The following is a 16417-nucleotide window of genomic DNA, read 5'->3' as shown; positions in this document are numbered from 1 at the left end:
GACACTAAAAGAAGCACATAAATTACGTATTAACCCCTCATCGTATGGAATTGTTCCATCGTCCCAACGAATACAATGATAATGACGTGTTAGCCATCTATTTGAACGCCTAGTTTTTTCGTCAAGATTGCGCAACACATATGGAGGACGAAATATAATCTGACAGCAGAGTGATTCTGCAACTATTGCAAACTCTTTTACAATAAACGTGTTATTGTTGTCTTTGAAAGCGTGAAATTCAACAACTGCTACTGGTAAACGGCCAGCGCTTGAACAACAACAACTCATTGTAAAGTGATGTTGAAAAATTAGGCAGAGATGGGGGATTTTCCGACCCCTCTTTGTTGTTTAACACCTCTGTTATGAATTCTCTAATATCGGCCTCGCGAGAAAACAGCTCCGTGAGGTGAATGTGCACGAGCGGAAGGCTATTAATAAACTGGACCCATTCTGCGTTGTTTAGTGCCAAAGTGTGTTCCCCGCCGTGAATGAATACGTGTTGTTTGCCAAATACCGAAATAACCTTCACACTCTCACCGGTGACGAGTGAAGTGTGGAATTTTTGGCCGAGCTCCATCGCTGCTGTGACAGCGTTGAAAGCTGTCACACCGAATTGATTGAATACATCCTGTGACCAATACACACTTCCTTTCTTTGATTTAAACAAAACGCCAATCTGGTTGTCTCTATTTTTGAATACCCCCGTAATTACACACTTTGTCACATCGTGGTCCAGAAAGAAGACTTTTTTCAAAAAAATACCGGTCAGCAGGTTTATTCCCTCTGTAGGTTTAGGCACGGTTTCTATACTCACCTGGTCAGCAACAGCTGTGGCAGTGGCCACGTCCTCACTCGACGGCTCCATCATTGAAACTGAGAGATTTCGTATCGTTCACAGGTATCGTACCCCTCAATGGGGTTATTCTCTAGGGGGTCTGAAAGCGCGGGCTTTGTCACTTCCGGTACCTGTGTGTCCAGTAGTGACCTTCCTAGAATAATTCGGACATTATAGGTGTCGGGGGCGACATTGACATCGATACATCTTTCATTTAAACTAAAAACACCCAATTGTATGGTGAAATCGTATTTCAACTGATAAACGGTAACAATGTCAAATTGGCTGTAGAAACTGACACGCTTGAGAACATTTTCAACGCTACACGCTTTCCTTAAGAGATACGATCCGGGGAACGTTTCAATCCTTATACGGTCAAAGCAGGAATAGTCTGCGACGTGATAGTTTAGCATGCCCCCGTCACGGTCAAACGATCTGCCGTCACTGATATTCTGGCCGTTTTTATAAAGCGATACTAACACCTTCGCGAGTCTATTCGTCACATAGTCTTTACAAACTTCAAAGCTGGCTTGAATCACCTGTACATCGTCCACTACCTGTGAGGCCATCTTAACGACTGAGACCCTCATCTGCCTCTGCCTCCGCCTCCGCCTCCGCCTCCGTCTCCACCTCCGCCTCCGCCTCCGCCTCAGCCTCCGCCTCCGCCTCTTCCTCCGAATCCTCCTGGTAAAACGAAACGTACTTTTTTCGATCTCTCAACTTAATCCGCACACATTGAACATTGGCAACTTCAAGATCAGGTAGACTGATATAGTGACGGGGTATGTCGTCGTCATCGTCGTCGTCGTCGGTGTCATTCTCTTCATCGTCATTATTTAGCATACTGTTTAAGTCAAAAGATTCTCTATGATAATCATCTTTATCGCCATAGACATGTACATCCAGCGTGTCATACTTATGGAAATTAATTAATAAATTAATTAAATCCACCGCCGCACGAGACATAGCAAATTCGCTTATAACTTCAAATTCGATTCGATCAAACACTCCGACTGTGGCGAAATCCAAACTCAACAGCCTGCCGTTCCAATCTATTTTACGTTTTAACCTACCCTTTTCAAAGAGGTTAACATAAATCCACGCAATGTTCTGCCACTTTTTTTCTTCCATGTTTATCAGACAGAGACCAGCTGTAGACTAAAAACTATACAGTCACCTTACTTACAGAACCGGTGAGTAACTTATAGGTCATTTGACTATCGTGTATTAAGAGACAGTATGCTGTAGTGCTGGCGGGAACCGCGTTCTTTGTTTCAAAATCCACTCTCACGTCTACAGGTCCCGACTTGATTGCATCATTTTGTTTGGAGCAATCGACTACGTATAGCGGGACATTGGCGTTGAACTTTTCCATTGTGACAGCGGTTTGACCGGTAGACTGTCTACCATAATATGATTCTAGAAATCGACAAAACATTTCGTAAAATAGTGTTTTATCTCCGTTAATGTTGTCGTAGGGGAAATATTGAGAATTCAAATACACCTTGATGTTTGTCAAGTCGCAGTGGTCAAACGAGGACATGTCTTTAGCGTATTGATTTTTCCTATCCTCCTGAAATGCCAAAATGACATATCGAGGTTTCTCCAATTGTGCTGATGTTTTAACCGTCCACGAGTGTATATTAGTTTGTGGCAGTGACGGGTATTCGTGAAGCTCCCAAGACCTAAAAGGTATATGGACCGTGGTGTCCTTTTCGATCATGCGCAACATAGTAAGTCGGTAGGAGTCGGAAACGTTCACATGAGGAACACGCCAGTACACCCCTGTAATTGTTATAGAAACATCACTCGCGTCATTACTGATTACAGCATTTTTATCTGAAGCGGAGCGCAGAAGCACCAACTCCTGTTTGTTATTTACAATTACACGTCTGTAGTCCTCAGCAAAACCGAGTAAAAGACGTAGTGGAACGGAAAATGAAAACTCTTTGGACTGTAATTTCTCGCCAGGGCCTAACCAGCAGGCATTCTTCAACATATTCACCTCATGGGGTCTGATCGAAAGAACATTTTTCATAGTTGTTGTAATACCGACATTCTTTGTCCTATCCACTTCAATACCCGCAATCTCATAGCGTATTTCATCAAAGAAAAACGCCACCGCGTTATTCACGAAATGCCACGGCGCCTCTGTTCTATCAGTTTTTGTACTTTTAACCGTACCCTTAACGAGCAATGTACTCTCAAACGGTGCTGTAATAATATCCTGTTGACTGATCGGTATTCGGATCTCATCGTTATTTTTAAACGTGGACGACGCGTATGGCTTGTGAGTGTGAAACTCCATGCCGGTGATGGCATCACTGTACTCTGCCTTTGTGTTTATATCCAACATTTTCAACCTTAAATCCAAGAGACCGCAAAAACTTAACACTCGACGATGTTAACCGTACAACGTCTTTTGGCCTACTGATGTTTGGAACAGGTAATATGTCCCTAAATACCAGTCCCATTGTTCTTTTTTCTAACGTGTAACCTAACAGACAATCTTTCGTTTCTGAGATTAATCAAGTTGCCGTCTTGATCGCGCAGAGATATCGACACGTTGTTGACACTTGAAACGTTCACTGGTAAGTAAATTATTGTGTTAGGTATCTCGACTATTTTATACCCTGGACCTACATTTGGGTAAAATTCGTGCACCGTATGACTTTCTCTACCGTTATCAAACGATCTACGAACAATATTACACTCGACACGAATAACATCAACTTTCATTATGTTGACTGTAGTATCGGATACATGTGTTTTCCCAGCTTCAAGGACTCTATTGGAGAAGCCTAGCAAGGATCCGATTGAATCGCCTTTAGTAAAATCAACACTCTGTGAGCAGAAAATTTCCGAACGTAAGGTGCTGTTGTTAGCTGTGAGCTTAAATTCCACATCCTTTCCCAGTTTCGCCTTTAAAGTAGACTCTATATTTTCCACTTCATATGCCCCTTCATCAATACTGACAACTCCCGCTTTACCATAGTAAAACTTGTTATTTATTCCAGATTCAATGTTGGGGATTGAATGAAAAGTCATTAAATCCACAAGTCCAATCTCCCACTCACCATCGCTCATGTCAACAGGTGGAAAGTATTCATTTGTAATATACGATCCACGACCGCTTAAGCTAAACATTTTTGCAGAGAAACTCTAGACACAAATGCCCGCAAACAACTGAATCAAATGATTGCACTCTACGATAATTATAGAAGACTTCACAGTTGGCAAAGTACTGCAACAGTTCTAGCGGAGGTTTTAAGTTGCCAAAACTATCAAAATAATGCACCCGACTACCCTCTTTTCTATAGCACACCCAATGTGTGCCTTCACCCACTGCCGAATCTAAGTTTACAATAGCAGTCTCATTTAAGTTAGGTCGAACAGGTAGAGTGTCTCTCATATACACTCCGCGAAAATGAGGGATTTTCAGTAATTTCGCGTAGTATTTCAAGTCGTAATTTGTCAACGGTCTTAGCGGGATCCACGTTTTTTTTTCCTCGTATTCCGCTTTTTACGTTTAACTCCACCCCCTCTAGGGTAGGGACGTAGATACAATCCTCTACCTCCAGGTGTCTTTTTCTTAACTCTACGAGTCGATTGCTTCTTCTTCCTCTTTCCACCACCAAACTTTGCCTTTGTCTTCATCGCTGTAGTTACTGCCCAGGCAGCCGCCTTTTCTCCTACAGACGCGTCTGATGATTTAAATCTACGCCAAGCGCGTTCTGCTAGCTCCTTATCCGCTTGTTGTCTGTGCGCGTTATCTTTGTACCTCGAATATGCGATATCGTGCACCTTACACGCTTCGTCTAAACCGTTAATACCTCTATCACCTCTGGCTAGTCTCTTTTTTAACCTTGTTCCAGGTCCACAATAATTATAACCAGGTGAGCTTCAAAAGGTAAAAGGTCCACAGCTTTGTTAACAATAGAAGATATAAGACCTTCTCCGACGACGGCTCTTTTGCGTCTGACCAATGTTATCCTCTTCCCAACCATTTTAATACTGATTGGAATGAGATATTTTAACTTGTCTTAAAAAGGTCGTCCCAGGTTGCTGTCTCGTGAACAACCTGCCCCCTCCATTCGTCATATGAGGTTAGACTCACGCGTTTCGTCTGATTCATCTGTTTATACAGTGAATAGGCTAATTCCGCGATAATTTCTTTGACGTACTGCTTGTTTACAGCATCGCTCAATGCTTGTGGTTTACTAACATTCGCTATTCGCCTACCCTTAACATCCCAGGATTTATCATTATTAGGTAAAATTGAATTACGTTGAAGATATTGTAGGGTAATCGCATCATGAGCACTTGATGGATCAGCGACATGACCTAAACGTTTATCCTTAAAGTTCCATGCTAATGAGCCTTGTAAAGGTACACGGTTGTCCATGTACAATTTATTTACAGCATCTCCCGCTCTACTAGGAGGTGCCAAGTTTTGGATAACCGTATTTTTTACATCAAAAGCCCCATCTTTATTTTTAACTAAGGCTGTGCTGTTTAGACACTGAAGATTTACCGCATCCGCGTCTTTTACCGGCAGTGCTACGTTCCGAATAACTGCATTTTTTGCATCAAACTCTCTCTGTACACTTTCTCGTGTTATAGCGTTTTCTTTAAGAAACAATAGATTAACTCCGTCTCTATCAGCTTTCGGCTCTGCAACGTCTTGCAACCGGTAATGGTGTATTGAGTATGCTTTTGCATCAGTCAATTTAAGCGGCGTATGAAAATCCATATACTGCTTAGACACAGCATCATTAATACTAACAGGGTCAGCTATATTACACACACGGGTGTTTTGAGCATCAAAATGACCACTTTGCCTTGTCATACAGTTTAAAAGTGATTCCGCGTGGGTTCTAAAATTAATCACATCAAAATTGTCCTTTGGATTTTCGACATTACACAAACGTTTACCCTGCATATCATAGTTACCATCTTGAGTCAGTGCAAAGCCCTCGCCCTTTGGCCCGACAAGAGCCTTTTCCTTTTTCTCGTAACGTCCGAACTTGTCTACACCCATTGTAAAAGTGATTTGTATCTACTATTGCCCGCCCCTTTTATAAACCCAGCTTCACGGAGCTCCTCCACAATATTAAGGATTTCATTACTATGAGACGTGTTTCCAGACTCAGTTGACGCGGTTAGTAGTTTCATTCTGCTTACAAGTTCATTAGGGTCGTCCCAGTGAACAATATTCCGAGATGTAGCAGTCTTCCAAGTCATGCCCCGGCCCTGTTTAGCGGGAAATAATTTTCTAATGACGTGTTTGTATTTCAAACTATTATCCCTTCTTATTTGCTTGTAAAAGCTGTATTGTTTTTTGTGCGCGTTTGTTGCTACTAATATATTCTTGTATGTCTGTAGGTCTTCACTATTGTATAGATCCTCATCGGGTAGTCGTTTGAACAACAATTCGTATAAGCCGACTGTAGGTTGATATTTTGTATTATTTATAACCAATGACCCGTCGCTGTCAAATTCTAATTCTTTATCACCAATCATTAACTTATTGCCGTCACTATTGTAACGGGGACCATAATCATGATCAATTATTCGAGACTTTCCGCCGGCATCTGCCATGAGTAGTTTCATATATTTCCGCGTCAACGGGTTTTCAAAATGTTCGTCGACATATCGGGAAGCCGTTTCCAAGCCTACAGGTGAAGACACAACATCATACAACCGGTTCGGTGTCGAAACGCCAGTAGGTTTAAACGATTGGTTAAAGTAATTATCATCATCGTCCCCACTGACATAATCCATTGCTTCTTCTCCTTCTTCTTCTTCTTCCCCTTTGACAGCAGACATTTGTTCAGCTTTTATTTGAGGCTCAGTTTTTTTCAATTCTCTGATAATCGGTCTATACTGCTGCTCTAGTAATCTTTCATTTTCAACATTACCATCTTTAAATCGTCGAAACTTATGTCTTACCGCCTCTTCTAGTTCGGCAATTTTCGACACAAGGTCTTTATTCTTCCGACTCATCTTTGCTACTGAACTATCAACCAACAACAACAACACATTTATGGCAGCTCAACCTGCCTGAAAAACATTGCGCGTCTCTTGTGTTTACGCAAATAACGCACCACGTCCTTTAACGAGATACCAGATGCTATATTGATACCTCTGTAGTACCTCTTAGTGTGTGCATCAAATAGTGGTATATTGTATCGTGTTGACCAACTTCGAAAAACAAAAGTCCTTTTCCACCCTCCTCTCCATTGTGGTATTTCAGCCACAGTGTATCTATCATCACTGTTATCCATATATTTTTGTAAAAGACTCATTGGCCGTTGAGCCTGATTGTGGTGTAATAGAAATGAATTTACGAGCCAAAACTCGCTAGGATTTGCGCCTGTAAATTCTCGCCACTGATCAAATAGTGCTCTATTAGTTATTGTATAAACACCGTCACTACTAAGACTTATACCAAAATGGTCGCAATAGAGTGGTAAAGTTGGCAATGCCGCTTTCAAAAAATCTGTAGTAAAAAGTCCTTGGCACAGGTTGTTTGCTGCTGTATAGCGCTTACCCCGAACCCCAGGAGGTAATCCTGGAGGCACTGGACCGTATGCTACATTATAACTAATGTCAATATGACATTTAGAAGCTAATGCCGTTTTATATATTGTTACGGGGGACCTTATTGGTAGTGTACGCTCAGTTAATACTATGCAACGAGCGGCGTAAGGGATTTTACACCCATATTCAAGCATTCTCAGATAAATCTGTGTAAAGTTTATGCCGCCATGCCGGTCTCGTAGAGGTAGGACCTTTCCAAAAATATCTGGAAACGGTCTGAATCGCGATAACATATTATGAGATTCGCGTACAGTACAGTTTGTCATATCTTCGTGGTAGATAACAAGCTCTAGTGGTACCTTTTTTTCTTCGCATTTTGCTAAAAACTTAATCCACAGTTCACGGTTGTAGGTGCGTTCACTAGCAGATATCATAAGTAAAATTACAGGTAAAATTAAGGTAAATTTACATCCGGTTATAAGGATGACCATGACGCCCCTTTCTGCTGCAATAATTACCGCAAAACTTTCTCCTATCTGAATAGTAAAAAGTGCAGAGATTTGATTTAACATTATGAAGTTTTGTGTCGTAACCTCTAAGATCGTTGTACGTATAGATGTTTACCATTGTAGTTCAACTATAAAACTAATGTGTACTGTACAAAGCATAGCACTTTTACATAACACATACCCCCCACTGCTATCACAAATCCTCTACAAAAAAGTCAAATTTCAATCTGTACCTCCCTTTGTTAATATCACGAGTCTTATCTATTACCAAAAACCCATGATTTTCCTTCCACGCTTGAGCACACAACCCTCTGAACTTATCAAAGCTCATATCAGTGTTAACATGATCAGTGTATACATGTCTTAGATTCATATCATCCTGCCTGAATAGTATAATAAAGTTACAGTTGTCTCTCACCAACTGTTTAGGAATCTTACTGTACGACTGACCAAGATAGAATACATCAATATTCCTATGTCTACCCATTGAAAAATAGGACCGGATGTTGTTGTGCTTTTCACATGATATATCGTCAAATATCATAACTGAATTCGGCTTAGCTTCGCTTGGGTCGACAATTTGTTCATTGTCATTGAATGCAAAGTATCCGACTTCTTTGGGTAAAGCTGACGAAAGAAATTTGTATTTCGGCTGATAGAGGGATTTTGAAAACACGTAGATATTTTCAAATACTACACCATTTGGATCGAATATAAGATTGAATAACACGTTCGTTTTTCCCGCATTTGAAGGACCTGATATAATACAACGTACTGCTTCCGGCAAAAGAGGCCCATTTTTATTAGTAGATGAGCTCATACCGGTACCAAAATATTCATCAAAATTCCGGACAGAAATATGAGATCCTTGCTCAGCTAGTCTCATTGTGACACTGAAACTTTTCCTCTCCTGCTTGAACTTTAAATAACACCTCACCGAGGGATAGCTCTAAATAAGAATATCGCTTTTGTTAACCCATGTGTCGTCTTTACCATCAAAACCCAACCAGCGAACTAGCACTTTATCCCCTTTACGTTTTATTACTTTCTCCACAAGATATACATCCCCAGTCTTAGATATACTCAGCTCAGCCTCATAAAATCCGCCCTTAAGGATTTCCCCTTTAGAATCTTGTAAGATATAAGTAACCGGGTGGGTTGGCTTTATTGCATATATTTTAAATACTTCGTTTGTCCAGTTAGGCATGTATCCTTTAGTGAATACCCGCTTGTATTTGCTAATTCTCACAGAATCGCCGACAGAAAACTTTGGTTTGGCAGCAGCAGCAGCCGTGGCACTTTTATGACTACTATTTATTCGCGATAAAATTGCTTTAACATGTTTTTGCCTCACGTCCTTGGGTTTCATTCCTATAGTTCTATGTTTTGAATTGTTATATTGATCAACGAGCTTCTGCAGAATAGATACCCACTCATAGCTCCCCTTTGCTGTAAATAACGTCCACATTTTTTGTTTTATTGTCCTGTTGAACCTCTCAACAATGCTGGCCTTGAGATATGAAAATGTCGCATAATGATTAATTTTAAACCTGCTGACTAACGCTTTAACACTTTTGTTGAACCATTCTTTACCCTCGTCGGTTTGTAGATGTTTCATTTTATGTTTTAATAATATCGGCTCTAGCACTTTAGCTACTTCAACACCTGTCTTGCCTTTAAGCGGGATCGCAAAAGCAAATTTAGTGAAACAATTAATCATAGTTAGTATATAACGATAACCTTTATTGTATTTTGCATACGGTTGCATCTCAACTAAATCCGCCTGATAGAGATCATTAATACCTTTAAGAGTCACTCTACGTCTTGGATAATTTCGGCGAGCGGGTTTGTGCAGCTCTTGAGCTATTACTCTCCTGATGTCCATTTTGAAATGACATTTAATTTCGCGTTACAGACTACTTTATTTAGAGCGCTACAAAAAGGGGAGAGCATCTGTGTCGCAGTTGCGAGATGGGCTTCAATTTGTTCTGTTGTGTTGTTATATCTCTTCCGCCGCGGTCACCGCCTATAGTTAGAGCCGCTCGATCGTACAGAAAACCGAAACCTGACAACGAGGTCTCTAGTACAATACACCATTACGAGGTTGTAGGGCCTGCACAGCGGCCACTACCGCCACTACCGCGACAATAGGTGAGTTTATTTTCTCTAAAAAGGATGTCATAGCCCCTCCACCGCTATGACACGTGAAGGCCTTCCACAATCATTATAGTTGCCTCCTCCGTGCGGTATATTTTGTATACGCGGTGACCATGTGGTGACCAAGCACCTCATTAAAGACTTACTATTATGTTGTCTCAGTAGGTGACAACCTCAGTTACACTTGTCGCGTCAGGATCTATATTTAGACTCCCCACTACTATCTCAGTAGGAGATGCTTCTCACCATATGTGAACGTGGGAACAGTGTGTAGTATCATGTTGGCTCTACTATTATATATACATAGTGTTTGTAAATCTGCTCTTGTGACTTTAATTGGAAAAGATAATCAGTGTGAAAAATATTACGGGCCACGTGTTTGTGTTGTTCATCCCACCATGAGAGAACGATCGAACTCTTCTGGTAGTGCTAGTACTCTATGGAACTTTGGAGGACCTGCTGAGTGGTCAAGTGAAGAGGAGGAAGAGGGGGAAGACTCTTCAGAAGAGGAATTTATTTGGAGATTACAAGGTGGAGGAGGCTGGAATGGATGGCGAGATTATTAGCAAGATGATGATGATTGATTTGGTGAGTGATGTTTCTTAAAACCGTACGGTAAAGTATCATAGTCCCCATCTCGTTTACGCTTAGGCCCCGTAATCTTAAAACGTTTCGTTTCCCAAACAGTCAGCACGTCCTTACATTTAGTTCGCCTAATTCTCATCTCTGTAACCTCATGCATCGGATTTTCACTTGCTGACAAGACCATTTCTTTGAGTTTTTGAAAATTTAAACTTTTGCTAGCTTTTAGGTTCAGAGTCAGTCCTTTGATTTTACAAACAGAAACAAGATTAGGTCTAACGCCTTTATTAGTATACACAACATAGGCATACGTCTTAGGACCTCCAGAGACAAAAGCAATAATAAATGAACCTGGTCCGTAGTCAGTCAGCTCATCAGTCATCTCACCTAAATAGTCACCAGTAGGTACTTTATGTAGATTATCGCTTAAAAGATATACAACACTGTCTGTGTCGTAGTAGATTACCTGTGCTCCTAAGGCCTTAAGATGCTCGTACAGCTTCAACCGTGCTTGCGCTGTCGTGTATGCCGCTATAGCCACATTCACCCTACGCAAAGAACCACCCACCTCCTCTATATTTTGCCAATTTACCAACAATGTATCTTGATTGATTTCCTGAATAGTATTTACCTGAACAGCAGGGTTAATTAACATATTGAACAGAGTCTCAGGATCTCGCACAATAGTAGCCTTTGTCTGATTTTCTCTCTCCCCAAATTTTCCCCAAAAGCTGTTCAACATTAATTTTGCTAGTGATCGGAGACCGCCGTTCTTTTCAATTTTCAAAGGATCCAAACTGATTCCTTCATGGTCAAGGTACTGCCTTATATATCTATTTTTGTCCTCGTCAGTTTGACACCATTCTGGATATCCTGATGCTTCTTGTTTCATTTTCAGAAATTTATTAATAAACTCTGTAAATAGGCCTCCTTTTTCAAAAGTTGCAACACCATATTCCCAGAGTTCATAGTACTGTAGAATATTATATCCGTTCTCTACTGCTACGCGGATCTCATCCATTACCCATGTTCCTACCAAGGCTCTTTCGTCATCAGAGTGATGACAGGTATCCTGGTTTGTCTCCTCACCACATTTTCTGCAAAGTACAAACATAAGCTTCCCATGCATTCTTGAAGGAAGAACCGGGTGATATAGATCTACTGGAGGAAGGATTTTACATTTCAACAAACCCTCTACAGACAATCCTCTTCCCCGGCATTCTGCATCTCCAACATATACCGTCGGATGGCCTACAGGGTACTTTCCATACTTACACACATATGGGTACAGCGAACAAACATCTACATATTTTATTTCCTCACCAGACTCACACTCATGATAGGTTTTTGTGTTTCCTGTACGGCCACCATAAAACGCGTCTCTTGGAATCAACGGTACATTGTTTAAAACCGGGTGGTTCTCCAAATAACTAAGATTCTCTTGTTTCTTTAACACAAGAAAATCACACTCCCACATCTCTATCACTTCATATAAAGTGTTGGCTAATCTGTCCATTTTCTCTTTTGTCTTTTGGTATCTATTGTTAAGCGTGTCAGATGGGTCATCCTGGAGGCGCTCGTCACGTTTGAAAGGAAAGCATTTTTTGCAGCCGTGGAAGTAGCACCCGTGAAACTCATAAATACGCTCTCCATCAAACCCATCAACTTTATAGCCATCTATAACTGTCTCTCTCTCCCTACCAGCATGCTGTATTCGTACATTTCTTTGCATCTCCTCGTAGACTAACCACTGGAGAGCTATAGATGATTGAGTGTCACCCATCCTATAGCCTTGCTTAGGAATCAGTCCTATTGTATTTGGTTTGAGAAAATTTCTCCTAAACGCAAGATTACAAGCACTTGCTATTGTCACAGCTTCTAAAAACGGGTCTACATTGCACTCGGTCAATAGTAGGTTCCTAAATTTAATGCAGGCCTGTGCAAGAATGTCAACATCAGAAATACAGTATTCCACCAGTTCTTTTTGAAAATCAAATGTATAATTACTGTTTACCTGCTCATCATACCATCTCTGAAAGTCCTCATGCGTCTTTTCAAACATTGTATCAGGGCAGAAATATTCTCGAGGTGGCATTGGTCCTTTGTAGCTCTGGTTTGCTAAGCTATTAAAGAGGTGGGGAAAGTAACCTTTCTTCTTCTCAGGTGGCAAATCAAAAGCTTTTGGAAGGGCTGACAGAGGCATTGGAAAATAGTTAAGGGAATCAATGAAGCGCAAATTATCAAACTTCATAAGAACAATCTTAGATCCGCGCATAATCAGTTCAGGAGTGAATTTTGTATTTTCTAATACATATTTAAGAACGAATTGAAAATCAAAGCCCTGACCATTGTGTGCAATCACACATACATCTTTATAATGTCTCCTTAGAGCCAATACGTAGTCCATAAAGCCGTGGACAGGGTCATCTAAAAATATGCGGGTCCTAGCTTCACATTCTTCACAAGGCGGCTCATTAATACATTTATGGCAGAACCGTTGAGAGACACAAAGGTTGACTCTATGAACCTTTTTATCACGCTCAAACTCTGATAGGCATTCGTCTTGTCTTGTCTCAAAATCAAAGAATATGTAGAGAAAATCTGATGTTTTTGGTTTTCTAGTATCTACTTGCATATAACACTTGTGGTTCGCCTCTTTAAAGTCCATACATATTTGACACCAAACCTCACCACAAACATGAGGAGCTTTCCTCTTACTCAACCAAATCAGTTTGGTACACTCTTGACATTTATAAACTGATTTACATATACTGTTCTGATGAGCTGTAAAACAGAGCTGGTTTTTAAAGTGTCTATTACACTTCGGACAAAGTATACCATTATATTCTATCTTACATGGCGGAGATGTTATCATACAAGCTGAACAAATAGTTTCACAATGATGATCACCAGCTGTGTTATACGGGACGTGACAGCCTTCACAATAATAATTACAAGCAAAAGCACCGGTCAGATTAGTAATCACATTATAGTGACCCTCATGAAACATAAGGTTAATTTTATACTTGGCATTCTCCGGATCACCTGAGTAATACACTTCACGCCCCTTTCTGTCATAATTGTATACGGTTATTTGATACTTTTTCAAATGAGATTGGAATTTTTCTAATTCTGTCACACCCGCTCCTTCTGTAGGAATATCTATTTGTGTTTTATCCAACAACTTTCTAGCTTTAAGGTCCTGACGCCGCCCCTTATTTGCCCTAATCAATGTCCATTCAGGGTCTTTTTTCGCGTGAGCCTTTGCTACTACCAAAGCTCGTGGAAGGCACAGATTATCTTTATTTTTAATTACCACTATTGATTTTCTTGATCGACACTCCTCGTCAAAACTATTAAAAAACCCTGGTCGTCTACGTCCACTGCCTACAGGTAAATTAACACGGGTACAGGTGATTTTAAACGTGTCACTAGATTTAATTATGTCAGTATTACTTTGAATTATTCCCCCGAATATTTCCCACAGGATCTCTCCATTAACCTTATCAGCGGGTCTAAACGCTACGTACCCGGGCTCACTTTGTTTTAGATTCAAACTCTGCAGTGTAAACCCGAGCTGATCAGTATCAGACGCTTCAGATTTAACCTTATCAACCAATTCATTAAACCCATGCTTCAACCACTCAAGCTCATTTGTATCTTTAGGCGGATTATTAAATTTAAATGTAGTCCTAATACCATACAACCTGAATCTTTTAACATATGTCTCCTGTGTACTTAACACCTTAACAACTTCCATTTAGTTAAGTATCAAAACACATAGTGAAAAAAAGCAGTATAATATAATAGTGTACTTAACACCTTATTAACTTTATTTAGTTAAGTATAGAAACACGTACTGGTCAGCGGCAGAATAGTATGATACGTTAAAATAATACAATACAACACAAGTTTTAATAAAACACTACTACCGGCATAACAGCGTAAAGAATAGAACAGTGAATTAAATGCTAAACTCACCTCAAGTCAGAGAAAGACACTGAACAAGACTGATTTCTTAAAATAAACTTCCATCCTTTTATAAGACAACAAGCGGAAGTAGGCCTTGGCCTCACACCAAATATGGCCAAGCATCAAAGTGACACACAATACGCATATCATGTCCTCGACATTATTAGCCAAAACATTTTAGTCACGATTGTGCTATTATGCCCTCGACATTGTTAGCCAAACATTTTAGCCAAAATTGTGCCAACAATATAACCTATTGCAACAATATAACAGGGTCGCATAACAATGCGACCATATATATTCCAATTACGCACCGTCGCGCGAGCACGTCCATGGCCCCTGTCGCCGCGCGATCACATCAAGCACGTCCGGGGTCGCACGTCGCCGCGCGATAACATCTAACCCAGAGACACGCATATTCACAGTAAAGCCTAGTCAACTTAAAGAATATTAAACAGTCACAGCAGCGTTCAACCATCAAGTGGATATTACTCCACAACAGCACTGTGCCACTGATATATTCAGTTTGATACCAACACATATTAATATAACACACTATCTGTTAATTAGCATGTTGGTTTAATCGAATACTGTTTTTAGTTCAGTTGTTTAAAACCCTCTGCAAAATAACAGTTAGAATACCCCTACAAACAATACATAAGATTTATTTACACTGAATTATATTAACCAAGCGGGGATTTTTGTGGGATATTTGCACAGGGATCCCGGTGCAGGGATTTATCCCGCTACCACCTAGTGGACAAAATCCAAACTCACAGGACCTAGTGGTGAAAATCAGAACTACACACACCACCCCCGGGGGCGGCAATCACCTAGCGGCCAAAATCAGAACTCCGTCAATCTCTTACACCGCACAGCGAATTCCCACAGGATTTTTTTTCCCACCATAGACACGCGGGACACCTAGCGGCCAAAATCAAAACTCCGTCACCCCTCTGGTGGCCAAAATCAAAACCAAACACACCTAGCGGACAAAATCAGAACTCCATCACCCCTCCTCTGGTGGCCAAAATCAAAACCAGACACATTAGCTGCGGTGGCGGCGGCGGCGGCGGCTACCGCGGCAGCCAACGCATCCATATACACCCTTACACTCTTGTCTTATTAACTACCGTTGTAGCCGAGTGGATAGCGTACTCGCCTCTCACCCAGGCGCCCCGGGTTCGAATCCTCAACCCGCCCAAACACTTTTTATCCTATACACACACACCTCCAAGTCTATTATACCACCTTACACTCTTATCCTATTAACTGCCGTTGTGGCCGAGTGGATAGCGTACTCGCCTCTCATCCAGTCGGACCGTGTTCGATCCCCCGAGCCGCCAAGTACTTTTTATCCCATGTCCAAATATGGAGCTCCCATAAGAGCCCATGTAAGTTCTATCTTCGCCCACATACTACTTTCATTCATATATTATTATTATTATAAAAAAACTTTAAAATATGTATTTATATTATGATAAAAAAACCTGTGAATATTTATTTGCATATTATCCTTCCTATAATATTATTATATATGTATTATTAATAACAAAAACATTATTAAAAAGTGTTCATTCATATATAATTATTATTATAAAAATATTATAAAATATGTATTTTTATTATGATCAAAAGCATTTATATATATTTATTTGTATATTATCCTTCCTATAATATTAGTATATATGTATTATTAATAACAAAAACATTATTCAAAAGTGTTCATTCATATATAATTATAATTATAAAAAAACTTTAAACTATGTATTTATATTATGATCAAAAAAACCTGTCAATATTTATTTTCATATTATCG

The 16417-nt window shown here is 40.3% G+C and overlaps 2 protein-coding genes across 2 annotated transcripts; both read right to left on the bottom strand.

The window, feature by feature from the left end:
- Positions 1–2000: 2000 nt before the first annotated feature.
- On the bottom strand, positions 2001–3191 carry LOC128982089 (uncharacterized). The gene has a single exon (XM_054401131.1). It carries the CDS (start codon positions 3189–3191, stop codon positions 2001–2003), a length of 1191 nt encoding a protein of 396 aa, XP_054257106.1.
- A 1127-nt stretch (positions 3192–4318) lies between these two features.
- LOC128982090 (uncharacterized) lies at positions 4319–15015 on the bottom strand. The gene is made up of 6 exons (XM_054401132.1): positions 14913–15015; positions 12995–13053; positions 10938–12562; positions 6607–6854; positions 5771–5866; positions 4319–4653 (listed from the first exon to the last, which is right to left on the bottom strand). The coding sequence occupies exons 1-6, from the start codon at positions 15013–15015 to the stop codon at positions 4319–4321; spliced, it is 2466 nt and encodes an 821-aa protein (XP_054257107.1).
- Between the last annotated feature and the right edge of the window lie 1402 nt (positions 15016–16417).

This window comes from Macrosteles quadrilineatus, unplaced genomic scaffold (assembly GCF_028750875.1).
Source record: "Macrosteles quadrilineatus isolate MER2022 unplaced genomic scaffold, UCM_ALF_1.0 Scaffold_106__1_contigs__length_352081, whole genome shotgun sequence".
Lineage (NCBI taxonomy): Eukaryota > Metazoa > Arthropoda > Insecta > Hemiptera > Cicadellidae > Macrosteles > Macrosteles quadrilineatus.
Note: the sequence above shows the minus strand (reverse complement) of the source record. Positions and strands in the feature narration are given on the sequence as shown.

What these genes read in the sequence shown, in the direction of transcription:
- LOC128982089 (XM_054401131.1), bottom strand. Translation starts at nt 3,191, where the DNA reads ATGTTGGATATAAACACAAAGGCAGAGTACAGTGATGCCATCACCGGC.
- LOC128982090 (XM_054401132.1), bottom strand. Translation starts at nt 15,015, where the DNA reads ATGCGTGTCTCTGGGTTAGATGTTATCGCGCGGCGACGTGCGACCCCG. An exon ending in GTCTCTGGAGGTCCTAAGAC is followed by an intron (nt 6,855 to 10,937) that starts GTATGCCTATGT and finishes GTTGGTTGATAG; the next exon opens with TTCAGTAGCAAAGATGAGTC. An exon ending in AGAAGCAATGGATTATGTCA is followed by an intron (nt 5,867 to 6,606) that starts GTGGGGACGATG and finishes CAATGGGTGTAG; the next exon opens with ACAAGTTCGGACGTTACGAG.